Source organism: Erpetoichthys calabaricus, chromosome 14, assembly GCF_900747795.2.
Source record: "Erpetoichthys calabaricus chromosome 14, fErpCal1.3, whole genome shotgun sequence".
Lineage (NCBI taxonomy): Eukaryota > Metazoa > Chordata > Cladistia > Polypteriformes > Polypteridae > Erpetoichthys > Erpetoichthys calabaricus.
In genome coordinates, this window is record NC_041407.2 from 6,093,928 (window position 1) to 6,108,055 (window position 14,128).

Genomic DNA, 14,128 nt, shown 5'->3' on the forward strand with positions numbered 1-14,128 from the left:
GGTGGAGACTTCATTATTTGATTTAGAGGGCTCTCTGCCTTAGAGACTGTGATGGGCGGAGACTTGATCATTTTGTTTAGAAGGCTCCGCCTTGGAGATTTTGGTGGGGGGAGACTTGATCGTTTCATCGAACGGGGTTCCCCTTGGAGACTCAATCACTTTATCTAGCGAGGGAATTGCTTAACATGCCCCTTGCCATCCCGGACCCCTGGACCCGCACAAAGAACGCCTGTATAGTAGATCCGCCCCATGCACACTCAACATCCTCACTTACCTCCTGCCTCTGGTTCAGCTGCTCCAGCTGTTTGCGCAACCGAAAGTTTTGCTCCTGCAACTCCATCAGCTGTAGCCGCAGCGAGTCCTTCTCCAGCAGACCCTGGGAAATGTGGCACTGCGCCTCGTCCCGCGCGAGATATGCCTAGGCAGAAAACGAGAGCAAATACTACTGGACTGTTCATCGTGCGCTACTGACCCCTAGCAAGAAAAGTGAGAAGGCCGCCAGACAGACAGACGGGTGGACAGGGGCTACCTGGTCTCGCTCCTTCTGCAGGTCCAGCAGCTGCATCTGAAATGAGGCCAGCTTCTCTTGGTACATCTCACAGTCCAGACGCAGCTTCTGACACTCCAGAATCACAGCTTCCTTTTCTTCAGAATACTGAAACGACAATTGATTTGCTCTTTCATTTTTCAAAACAAGCTTGTGTAAAATAGATTATGTATATGTAAAGAACATCACAGAGGTTATACTCTGGGTAGGAAATAAGTTAGCATTTTAATTTTGATGCTCGTGGGTTGACACCTAAATAATCAACACCGGCCTTGGCATTAATGTCAGCAGTGCACCATCTATTGGAATGTCGTACTAAAATGCATTGCATTTGTCTTTCCAACAGATGGTGCATTGCAAACACTTGTAGTGCTTATAATGGGAGGTGAACAGGCAATATAATAGAGCATCCTCATTAGAGATACGGGTTCAGAGGCCTGTGTAGCTAGCCCCCAAGAGACCACCCATTACACTTTATTAGTCATAAACCACGTCAGTGACTAGGCTGGACGTTGACGCGGACCAACAAGACGGCTCCTGCTCACCTGCTCGTGCTCCGTCTTGGCCTCCTCTACGAACTCCTGAAGGGAGTGGAGCTGCACCATCAGTTCCTGCCTCGTCTCCACGCTCTTCCCCAGGCTTTGATCCGGGTTCTCTTTAATGGCCTGAACGTTAAAGAACACAAAGAGGACATCCTCATTGTACGGAGCTGTGAGCCACGAGCCGTTCTGTGTGCGTCACTGGCCCAAGTAACCTCAGGCACCTTTTGCCTTTCCTGGTGCTGCGATCCCGCCATGCCAACTTACACCTAAAAAATTTGGGGAGACTTAAAAATGGCAGTTAAGACCAAGCCCAAGTCTGAAGCACTGACTCATTAAGGGCAGCGAAGTGGTCCTCCTCCCAGACGCTTGCTGTCATTCCCACACACTTTGGACCTTCACCCGCCTAATTGCCAAATTTTCCCCCTGGGGGACCAAGGAAGTTTTGTCCACACATGTGAAGTTCAGGCAGATTTCCCTGTCCGTAAAGATGGCTGTCTACCGTTTTGACAACCTGTTTGTTTTACGATTAATCCGAAAGACATCTTTGGCAACCCAAGTCAAAGTCTCACCAGTGCAGACTCCTCGAGCTCCTTCAGCCTGCATCTGAGCCTCTCAACTTCCTCCTTCTGCTCCTGCAGCTCATCCTTCTTCTGCAGTTTCAGCGACTTCTGCCGCTCAAACTCCGTCTCCGTCTTTGCCGTCTTCAGTTCGTACTTGAGCTGTTGTACCTGGAAAACAAAGCCAGGCGGGTTTAGTCACAATCCAGCACTCTCGGGATCACTGTGTGGTCGGCCACCTGCTCTGTGACGGGCAACAAAGCAAAGGCCCACCTCGGACACGTCAGTCCATGGCAGGGTACATCAGGAAAATGGCACAACTATATAGACAGAAAAGAGAGGGCATGTCTGTCTGACTAGCTGTCTGTCTGTCTGGCCGACCGTCATGTCATCTGTCCAGCTGTCTGTCTGGCCAACCGTCTGTCTGTCCCCCGTCATCTGTATGTCTGTCTGTCTGTCTGTTCAGCTGTATGTCTGTCTGACCATCTGTCTGTCTGGCCAACCGTCTGTCTGTCCAACCAGCCGTCTGCCTGTCTGTCCCCCGTCATCTGTATGTCTGTCTCTCACGCCATCCGTCTGTTTGTCCAGCTGTATGGCCGACCGGCTGTCTGTCCATCTGTCTGTCTGTATGACCATCTGTGTGTCCAGCTGTCCATCCATCTGTCTGTCTGGCCTGGCCAACCGTCTTTCTGTCTCTCAGGATGTCCGTCTGTCCATCCGTCTGTTCCCTGCACAATTACAGTCCCTTCGACCAACGTGGACCAAATGTGGCACACTTGCCCTCTAGCACCATACAGACAAGACAGACTGCTTTGGGATCCAATATCTTGACCCTGGGGGTCCCAGTGAGTTTTTTTTTTATTTCTATGAAGTCAGTAGATAGATTGGGAGATCATGGAGGTTCATGAGTTGTAGAGGGGTGTGTGGCGCTTCAGATATCTTTGCGGAAGGGCGACGGTCCAAGTCTTTAGAGTCCTGGTGCTCCCTGTGTACGAGACATGGACGCTATCCAGTGACCTGAGATGAAGACTGGACTCCTCCATGTGTGTCTCTTCAGACCGCTGGTTTGACTTTGTGTTGCTCATGGAGTCCCGAATGAGGCACATGACCTTCATTGTGAAGGGGTGTCAGTTATGGCACAAAGGCCAAGTGGTGCGATTACCCCGAGGGTGATCCGACTCACAGGACCCTCACTGTTGAGGACCCGAGTAGCTGGACCAGGCCAAGGGGACACCCATGTTAACAGCGGACTGTGGCAGATAGAGGGTCATTTCTGGAGGGTGGGACTGGACTGCGTGTTGGCAACATGAGGGATCCCAAGCTGTTCTGTCATGTGGTGGGTGTGGCAGTGTGCTGTACCAGTGTGTCCTCCCCAACTGGACCTGTGCTACAGTCTGCCACCTGCTGGTTTAGAGCAAGTGAAACATCTGAATAGACTGAAACCCCATCTGCGGACAAAAGAACCAGAGCTTGACGTGACAATGCTGCATATCTACTGTCATATACAATGGAGTATCATGTGCTTTTACAGGAGAATCAAAGGGGTGTTGTTTCACGCCTGCTTTGTTGCCTTTACTGCATACGAATTGCCCACCATGAATTCAGAGGATGAGTCAGACATGGCAGCATTCATGGACACAACCCAACAAAGAATCCAACCAGATTCTTGACTCACAAGAGCAGAGACACTGATAGAGGGGCAGTGTGGATGACGGGTTGGACGTCAAGAAATAACAACAACAGCGCCACCAGTTGAAAAACCCATAAACCTCTGCTTTCTTTATTAACCCATTCCACACATATAGTAGATAGATAGATAGATATGAAAGGCACTATATAATAGATAGATAGATAGATATGAAAGGCACTATATAAGATAGATAGATATGAAAGGCACTATATAAGATAGATAGATAGATATGAAAGGCACTATATAATAGATAGATAGATAGATAGATATGAAAGGCACTATATAATAGATAGATAAATATGAAAGGCGCTATATAAGATAGATAGATAGATAGATAGATATGAAAGGCACTATATAATAGATGATTGATAGATAGATAGATAGATAGATATGAAAGGCACTATATAATAGATACATAGATATAGTTTTTTTTATTTTTAATAAATTTGCAAAAACTACAAGTAATCTTTTTTCACGTTGTCATTATGGGGTGTTGTTTGTAGAATTCTGAGGAAAAAAATGAATTTAATCCATTTTGGAATAAGGCTGTAACATAACAAAAGGTGGAAAAAGTGATGCGCTGTGAATACTTTCCGGATGCACTGTATTCCCTTGCAATGCTGCTAGCACATCATAAAACAAGCTTATCATTTTAAAACCTGCTTAATACAATTTTTTGGTCATGGGGGCGGGGGTAATGAACCTATCCTGGCAGCTTTTGGCAGCAAGCTGCCCTACACAGGGCACCAGCCATCACAGGGCACACACGCACCCTCAAGACAGACTTGAATTTGCCAGGTAGCCTAACATGCAAGTCGATGGGTGATGTGGTTGAACAATTGGATCACATGGAGGAGACCTCAAGGGGAGGACATGCAAACTCCAGGCACATATTTACTGGATCCATGATGGAGCAGCATACACCACTGTGCCACACACCTAGAGCTCCCTCTAGTGGCCCCGGTTAATATTGCACTTGTGTTCCAACCTATACAGGAAGATGGTGATGAGCTTCACACAGGCTGCTATTTCCAGTATAGTTAAGAAGCTCACCTGCATCACACATGGATGTCCACAGTGCCCTCTAGAAATTTTGGGGGCTTTCCTTACTCAGTTTAGGATTGTGTCCTGCCCAGCTCCTGTTTCAGGGTTCCCCCTATTGGTCACAAGTGGTATTGCTACTCAGATTCCATCCATCCATCCATTATCCAACCCGCTATATCCTAACTACAGGGTCACGGGGGTCTGCTGGAGCCGATCCCAGCCAACACAGGGCGCAAGGAAGGAAACAAATCCCGGGCAGGGCGCCAGTCCACCACAGGGCACACACACACACACACACACTAGGGACAATTTAGGATCACCAATGCACTTAAGCTGCATGTCTTTGGACTGTGGGAGGAAACCGGAGTACCCAGGGAGGAACTGCGATGCAGCAGCGCGACCCACTGCGCCACCCCTACTCAGATTCCACTAAAACATTTTTAGCCGCACAAACCGCCTGTACTGGAGAGCTCAGGAATTGGGAAAAACATGAGCACACCTAAAAGAGCCGAGCCCATCTGCCGATAATTTTAATAGGACGTTTCCTGGGTTGCCGGAGCGCATGTGAGCGATTCTAGCATTTAAAATGTGCGAGGGAACTCCTCAGCAGGACCAGACGGTGACTCACACTCTGACTGGCATCATGCCCAGGTCTGCCTTTTGAATTTTTATTTAATGAATGGGTATAAGTCACACGGCGAGGAGCGGAAAAACAGAAACACAAAAAACATGAAACTGGCAGAGGGAAGAACGGGCGTCGGGGTCGTGTGAACAGAAACGTGCAAACACTCGGCGCTTTGTTGGGCTTGTTGAGGGATTCTCTGTCAAAAGTGCTTCAATCGACGAGAACATCTAGAGCTTAACTTCAGTCAAGCTTGTGATTTGTTACAGCCAGGGGTTCTGTTCATTTCTGTTAATGTTATTATTTTTCAGAATTTTACTTTTTTTGTTTTATTTTTCTGTCAGTTTCTCTTACCATTTGTTATTTGTGTTTTATCTCTTTAAACAGGCTGCCATTTCTTGTTCTTTGTGGGTGGAGTCCTAGGAGGCGGGGTCACCCTGATGTCACTGCTGCAAGGCCCGCCCACTGGCTTTATATCTTAGCCAAAAGAGAAGGATTCGGCTTCACTTGGTCAGGAGCTGACTGGACGTATTGCTCTGCATTTGGATTGGCTGCTTCTCTGAACCTGCCTTGACTCCACTTCTCTCTGCTGAGACTCGGTAGCTTTGGATTCAGTTTTCAGCAACTCCTTTCTGCTCTTCTCAGCATTTTGTTTTCAAAAAAAATCTCCTTTTCTAAAAATTCTCATTACAAGCCAGAGGTGGTATGGGTTCTCTCCCTTGAAGGAGATTATTTTTGTTTCTTGTGAAATTTAGGATGTTACTGCATTTGTTTTTTAACTTTTAAAGCCAGAGCCTCATGTATAGGCCTGTACAGGGAAACACCTGCAGGTGGTAGTTGGGAGACTGACTGACAGACTGGTGAAGGTCCTGGTGGGCTTTGTGGGTTTTACAGGTGCCTCACATTAACTTCTTGCCATGTTTTTGCCTACACATTATAAAAAAGCTATGTTTGTGGTTTCCTAGGCTTTTCTGATTATTAATGTGCGATCTGTGACAGTTTGAAAAATAATCAATTAATCAATCGATCAATCAATCATATAGAGCCTTTACTCACTCTGTCTATCTATCATCTGTTATATAGTGCCTTACCCTATCTGTCTATCTATCATATAGTGCCTTTACTGACTCTATGTCTATCTATCTTGATATAGTCCCTTTACTCACTCTGTCTATTTTATAGTGCCTTACTCTGTCTAGCTATCTATTATATAGAGCCTTTGCTCACTTTATCTGTCTATCTATCTATTATATAGTGCCTTACTCTATCTATCTATCTATTTATCTATCTATCTATCTATCTATCATATAGTCCATTTACTCACTCTATCATATAGTGCCTTACTCTCTCTCTCTCTATCTTATAGAGCCTTTGCTAACTTTATCTGTCTATCTATCTATCTATTTTCTATTTAGGAAAGCTTATTAACAAGAATGCTATAATTATTGTTGTTTTATCTCTGTTTTTATCTTGCCTTGCCTTTGTTTAAACTTTTTATGTTGCACTTTGAGATTTACTGCTAATGTAAAGTGCCCCTATAAATAAAATGCATTATTATTATCTATTATATAGTGCCTTACTCTATCTGTCTATCTATCTCTCATATAGTGCCTTTGCTCACTTTATCTGTCTATCTATCTATCTATCTATCTATTATATAGTGCCTTACTCAATCTATCTATCATATAGAGCCTTTGCTCACTTTATTTGTCTATCTATTATATAGTGCCTTACTCAATCTATCTATCATATAGAGCCTTTGCTCACTTTGTCTATCTATTATATAGTGCCTTACTCTATCTATCTATCATATAGTCCATTTACTCACTCTATCTGTCTATCTATCTATCATATAGAGCCTTTGCTAACTTTATCTGTCTATCTATCTATCTATTTTCTATTTAGGAAAGCTTATTAACAAGAATGCTAGAATTATTGATGTTTAATCTGTATTTATCTTGCCTTGCCTTTGTTTAAACTTTTTATGTTGCACTTTGAGATTTACTGCTAATGTAAAGTGCCCCTATAAATAAAATGCATTATTATTATCTATTATATAGTGCCTTACTCTGTCTATCATATAGTCCATTTACTCACTCTATCTATTATATAGTGCCTTACTCTCTCTCCCTATCTATCTATAGTGCCTTTATCCATTCTATATTATATATATAATATAGATATATTCTAATCCAGTATTTAAAAACTAAATTTTGACCTTAAATTAAATATTCTTTTGTTTTTCTTGTTATCCTTTAGTTGAACAGTCGGTATTAAAATTGATTAAAGCATCACAATTAAAAGCTTTTAAACTAAATATCTCAATTAAAGTCAAAATTGAAACCCGTTTTATTTGTACACCTCTCTATACTTTCATTTGTATTTTATGAGTTTGAATTGTGGAATTGCAACGGCAAATTTAGAACACGTGGAGGGTGAGGAGCACATGCGCTCTCCGCTCTCTCGCCGCTCTTTCTCGGTCAAATCTGCGCCTCAGCTGTCTGTGTGTGTAAAGAGCGCTGATGAGATATGAAACATAACCAGCAGTCGATGTGCATGAAGGCCGCCAGTTGATTAGTGTATGAGCTACTCTTGTGGTTCATCAATTTGTTAATCTGACTCTGAAGGAGTCACCAGACATGAACCTCACCGGACGCCGCTGCTCCCAAGTCCTGTCCTCACTGCTTTTATATCCTGACAATCAAAGTCCCATCGGCAAGGTGCTCGCTGCTGAGTGTTATTTATCTGTTTTTTTCATACTGAAAAGAAAAGAATGTGTGGCCAAACTGCAAATGTTCAGCTTGCTGTATGTGACCCAGCTTTATCTGGGGGCCGGAGGTCCACGTGGTGAGATTTCAGATGACACGCGTACTCCTGCCACCCACACCAGCTGCACCTCTCTGGGCTTTGCTAACAGCGCCCGCTCCTTCTTCTCTTCCGAGCAGCTCTCACTGGGTGCACCCTGGAGGATCATGAGAAGCCCATGTAAACCCCTACCCAGTTACGTTACCTCCAGCTGCAGGTCTCGACACCTCGAAGCCATGATGGAATTTTCCTCGATGCTGCGGGTGTAGCGCATGAAGAGCGTGCACTTCTCATCCTTGAGCCGCTGGATCTCCTGGTAGCAGTTGTTGAAGTCCCGGCGCAGGTTGCTCAGCTCGGCCTCGAGGTCCTGCGCCTCCCTGGCCTTGGACAGCTGGGCCTTCAGCTCTAAGCAGCGCCTCCTCAGCTCTGACGACGTGTGCCTCTCCCGATTCAACACCGACTGCATCCCGCTGATGGCTTTGACCAGGTACTCGGTCAACTCGGAGATCTTAATGAGACCTGCCACGAGAGTAGGGTAGGGGGGTCCACATTAACTAAATGGACCAGTGTTGTCTAAGACATTTGTCTCAACTCTCCATCGGTGAACACTCTTATACAGTCATATTATTATATGAAAAAGTTTGGGACCCCCTCTTAATTCTTTAGATTTTTGTTTCTCATTGGCTGGGCTTTCAAAGTAGCAACTTCCTTGTAATATCTGACATGCCTTATGGACACAGTAGGATTTCAGCAGGGACATTAATTTTATTGGATTAACAAAAAATATGCAACATGCATCATAACAAAATTAGACAGGTGCACCCCAACAGAGATGTGACATCAATACTTAGTTGAGCCTCCTTTTGTAAATCTAACAGCCTCTAGACGCTGTCCTCCTACAGCCTTTGACGAGTGTCTGGATTCTGGATGGAGGTATTGTTCACCATTCTTCATACCAAATCTCTCCAGTTCAGTTCAATTTGATGGACAGCCTGCTTCAAATCATCCCATAGATTGTTGATGATATTCAAATCAGGGGACTGTGATGGCCATTCCAGAATATTGTACTTCTCCCTCTGCATGAATGCCTTTGTAGATTTCCAACTGTGTTTTGGGTCATTGTCTTGTTGGAACATCCAACCCCTGCGTAACTTCAACTTTGTGACTGATACTTGAACATTATCCTGAAGAATTTGTTGATATTGGGTTGAATTCATCCGACCCTCGACTTTAACAAGGGCCACAGTCCCTGAACTCGCCACACAGCATGATGGGACCTCCACCACATGTGACCGTAGGTAGCAGGTGTTTTTCTTGGAATGTGGTGTTCGTCTTCCACCATGCAAAGCGCTTTTTGTTCTGACCAAATAACTCCATTTTTGTCTCATCAGTCCAAAGCACTTTGTTCCAAAATGAATCTGACTTGTCTGCATACAACAAGCGACTCTGTTTGTGACGTGAGTGCAGAAAGGGCTTCTTTCTCATCACCCTGCCATACAGATGTGCTGAATTGTAGAACGATGTACAGATACACCATCTGCAGCCAGATGTTCTTGCAGGTCTTTGGAGGTGATCTGTGGGTTGTCTGTCACCATTCTCACAATCCTGCTCATATGTCGCTCCTGTATTTTTCTTGGCCTGTCAGACCTGCTGGTTTAACAGCAACTGTGCCTGTGGCCTTCCATTTCCTGATTATATTCCTTACAGTTGAAACTGAGAGTTTAAACCTCTGAGATGGCTTTTTGTAGCCTTCCCCTAAACCAGGAGACTCAACAATCTTTGTTTTCAGATCTTTAGAGAGTTGCTCTGAGGATCCCATGCTGTCACTCTTCAGAGGAGAGTCAAAGGGAAGGAAGCACAACTTGTAATTGACCACCTTAAATACCTTTATATCTCATGATGGGACACACCTGTCTATGAAGTTCAAGGCTTGATGAGCACATCAACCAATCAGCATTGAGCAGTGACAGGCATTCAAATCAGCAAAGTGACAAGGGGACCCACATTTGCGCACATTTGATTTAATTTCATACAACTAAATACTGCGTCACTAAAAATCTTTTTTCAGATAACACCACAGAACTCAGATCTTCCTAGGAAATGAAAGACATACCACTGTTATCTTTATTGTTCAAAGGAGAGTCAGTTATTATGCAGGCTGAGAGGGGCTCCCCAAACTTTTTCATATGACTGTAATTAGAGGGTCGAGGGGACGAGGAGTTGAAGTTGTGTTGCAGGTGGTCTGCACTTACCGCTGAAGCTTCCCGCCTCGATGATGGGCTCCTTGCCGGTCACCTGACTGTACAGCCTGGGGTAGTGGATCATCACACTCTCTAGGAATGCTATGGCTCCGTTTTTCCCCCGGGTCTTTAGCAGATCGAGCATGTGACCTGGAATTACAGAGACATTGGAATGAATGTGGGGTTCACCTAATTGATTAACCCTTTGGTGTTGATGAGCAGAAATGCGTCAGGGTGGGATTTTTTTTTTTTAATGAGAAGATCCAAAGGATACATCAGCACCTCGGTCCAGCTTCTCTCTCTAATTTCCTCTGAACTACACTCACCTATTCCCTTATTTTCCTCTTTACTGCTTCCCACTTCCTCAGAAATCTCAGATCTCATCTGCAAATCCAAGCCATCTACTTGTCAGCGTCATTGGCTCCCGATTAAGTTTCAAATTGATTTTAAAATTCTGCTGTTAACATTTAAGGCCATTCATAACCTTGCCCCTCCATATCTGTCCGACCTTCTTCATGTTGCCATTCCCTCCCCTAACCTTAGATCCTCTTCCTCCATCCATCTGACCGTCCCCCTCGCCCGTCTAACCACCATGGGGAGCGGAGCATTCAGCCATTCTGGAACTCACTACCTACAGAGCTTAGGAATATCGAATCATTTTCAACCTTCAAATGTAAACTTAAAACCCATCTGTTTAAAACGGCTTTTTCTCTATGATTACAGTGGCTTTGTTTGGTTTTAATTTTTATATTTTCTGTATTTTCTGATGTTTTAAGTTTTTTCTTTATAATGTGTTTTTTTTTAATTTATTGGGAGACAAAGTCAGAGAGATGAGATTGCGTTGGTTTGGACCTGTGCAGAGGAGAGATGCTGAGTATAATGAGTGAAGGGTGCTAAGGATAGTACTGCAAGGGAAGAGGAGAAGAGGAAGGCCTAAGAGAAGGTTTATGGATGTGGTGAGAGAGGACATGCAGGTGATGGTTGTGACAGAACAAGATGATGAGGACAGGAAAATATGGAAGAAGATGATCCGCTGTGGCGACCCCAAACAGGAGCAGCCGAAAGAAGAAGTAGTAGTTCGGTGTCCTTGAGTGCTTAGAAAGGCACCTTGTATACATAAAATGTATTATCATTATTATTATTATTATATAGAAAATTTGAAATTTATGGATCAACGCGTTCACGGCCGAGTTCAAGCAAAAGGTGTTGTATTAGCTGGCTTGAGGTCACGTGAAGAGTTTGCACCTCACTATGCGAACCTGTTTATGGCAAAAGTGGAGGAGGATTTGATGTCAAAACCAACTCTGTTTTCTCCGTGACATACATGTCATCTTCCTCACCTGGACTACCAGTGAGAAGGACCTCCTCCATTTTCAGAACTCTCTCCACCCCAACATAAAGCTGAAGCTTAATCACTCAAAAACAGAAAACGACATCCTTGACCCCACCGTTCAACTGAAGGATGACACCAGGGCCGTTCTTAGGCAGAGGCAAAGTAGGCAACCACCTACAGGTCCATATTTCAGAAGTTCAAATTTTCTCCGGTGGCGGAATTATCAGTATGGTTACACGCGAGCAGGAAAGAAATAGTGACAGTCTTACCAGCTAGAACATCACATATTGTTCATTTCATTTGCGAACGAGTCGCTACTCAAGAAGAAGCCGAAAGATTCTTATTCATTTTATTCGTCAACGACTCACTACCCGAGAACCAGTCTAATGATTCTCGTTTATTTGATTCATGAATGAATCACTACCTGAAAATCAGGCACACTATTCTCATTGCGAACAAATCACTCACTACCCAAGAATAAGTCTGACGATTCTCCTTCATTTGATTCATCAACGACTCACAATGTGAGAAACAGTCTAACGATTCTCTTTCATTTGATTCGCAAATTAGTCACTGAAAATCAATTTCAATATTCTCGTTGATTTGAATTGTGAATGAATCCCTCACTACCCAAGAATAAGTCTTCACAATTCTTATTCATTTGATTCGTAGACGACTCACTATGTGCGAGACAGTCTAATGATTCTCGATCATTTGATTTGTGAACAAGTCACTAGGCAAGAAGAAGTCTAAGGAATCTCGTTCGTTTGATTTGCAAACGAATCACTGACCAACAATCAGTCTCAGCATTTTTGTTCATTTGATTCATGAACAAATCACTACTGGAGAAACAGCCTAACGATTCTCGTTGATTTGATTTACAAATGAATCGCTCACTACCCAAGAATAAATCTTAACAATTTTTATTCATTTCATTGGTCAACGACTCACTATGTGAGAAACAGTCTAATGATTCTCGATCATTTGATTTGTGAACAAGTCACTACGTAAGAAGAAGTCTAAGGAATCTTGTTCATTCGATTCACCAACGAATCACTAACCCAACAATCAGTCTTACTCTTTTTGTTCATTTGATTCACAAATTAGTCACTTCCTGAAACTCAATCTCAATATTCTCGTTGATTTGATTTTGCGAATGAATCCCTCACTACCCAAGAATAAATCTTTACAATTTTTATTCATTTCATTGGTCAACGACTCACAATGTGAGAAACAGTCTAACGATTCTCGATCATTTGACTTGTGAAAAAGTCATTACAATTATTATTCATCTGATGCATCAACGACTCACTATGTGAGAAACAGTTTCGACGATTCTCGTTCATTTGATTCGCAAATTAGTCACTACCTGAAACTCAATCTCAAGATTCTCGTTGATTTGATTTTGCGAACGAATCCCTCACTACCCAAGAATAAGTCTTCACAATTCTTATTCATTTGATTCGTCGATGACTCACTATGTGAGAGACAGTCTAATGATTCTCGATCATTTGATTTGTGAACAAGTCACTAGGCAAGAAGAAGTCTAAGGAATCTCGTTCGTTTGATTTGTAAATGAATCACTGACCAACAATCAGTCTCAGCATTTTTGTTCATTTGATTCATGAACGAATCACTACTTGAGAAAGAGTTTAACGATTCTCGCTCATCTGATTCGCAAATTAAACACTACTGAAAACCAATCTCAATATTCTTGTTAGTTGATTTGATTCACAGACGAGTCACTACCTGAAAATCAGTCTCACTACTCTCATTCCTTTGATTCGAGAACAAATCACTTCACGGAGAACCAGTCTAACGATTCTCGATCATTTGATTTGTGAACAAGTCACTACGCAAGTAGAAGTCTAAGGAATCTCGTTCGTTTGATTCAAAAACAAATCACTGACCAACAATCAGTCTTACTGCTTTTGTTCATTTGATTCATGAATGAATCAGTACTTGAGAATCAATCTAACGATTCTCGTTTATTTTGCAAATGAATTACTCACTACCCAAGAATAAGTCTTACGATTCTTATTCATTTGATTTGTCAACGACTTGCTATGTGAGAAACAGTCTAACGATTCTTGATCATTTGATTTGTGAACAAATCACTCACTACCCAAGAATAAGTCTTCACAATTTTTATTCATTTCATTGGTCAACGACTCACTATGTGAGAAACAGTCTAACGATTCTCGATCATTTGATTTGTGAACAAGTCACTACCCAAGAACAAGTCTAAGGAATCTCGTTCATTTAATTCGTAAATGAATCACTAACCAACAATCAGTCTCTCTGTTTTTGTTTATTTGATTCACGAATTAATTACTACTTGAGAAAGAGTTTAACGATTCTCGCTCATCTGATTTGCAAATTAAACACTACCTGAAAACCAATCTCAATATTCTTGTTAGTTGATTTGATTCACAAACGAGTCACTACCTGAAAATCAGTCTCACTATTCTCATTCCTTTGATTCGAGAACGAATCACTTCACGGAGAACCAGTCTAACGATTCTCGTTCCTGGAGAACTGCATGGTGACCATCGAGGAGATCATCGAGTACCTGTTCAGACTTCCTAATCAAGTGCAAGTTCTTACGTATGTAAACAACTCCTTTATATGTGAACCTTTGGTTGTGACCTACAATCCCGTCCCCGTCTTAAAAGACTCCTTCCTTTACCATCTTATAAAAACGATATCCTATTTTGGAATCAATTGTATTTATTGATCAGCGATCAT

The 14,128-nt window shown here is 42.9% G+C and overlaps 1 protein-coding gene across 2 annotated transcripts in view; it reads right to left on the reverse strand.

Annotated features, from left to right (window-relative positions):
- card14 (caspase recruitment domain family, member 14) overlaps nt 1-14,128 on the reverse strand; it is a 46,219-nt gene that overhangs the window by 29,277 nt on the left and 2,814 nt on the right. For both annotated transcript variants that reach the window (XM_028818662.2, XM_028818659.2), the window contains exons 5-10: nt 10,060-10,197; nt 8,013-8,326; nt 1,659-1,817; nt 1,093-1,212; nt 530-655; nt 275-418 (exon numbers count right to left, since the gene is read on the reverse strand). In XM_028818662.2, the coding sequence (XP_028674495.2) occupies nt 275-418; nt 530-655; nt 1,093-1,212; nt 1,659-1,817; nt 8,013-8,326; nt 10,060-10,197 (1,001 nt within the window). The remainder of the gene's footprint in view (nt 1-274; nt 419-529; nt 656-1,092; nt 1,213-1,658; nt 1,818-8,012; nt 8,327-10,059; nt 10,198-14,128) is intronic.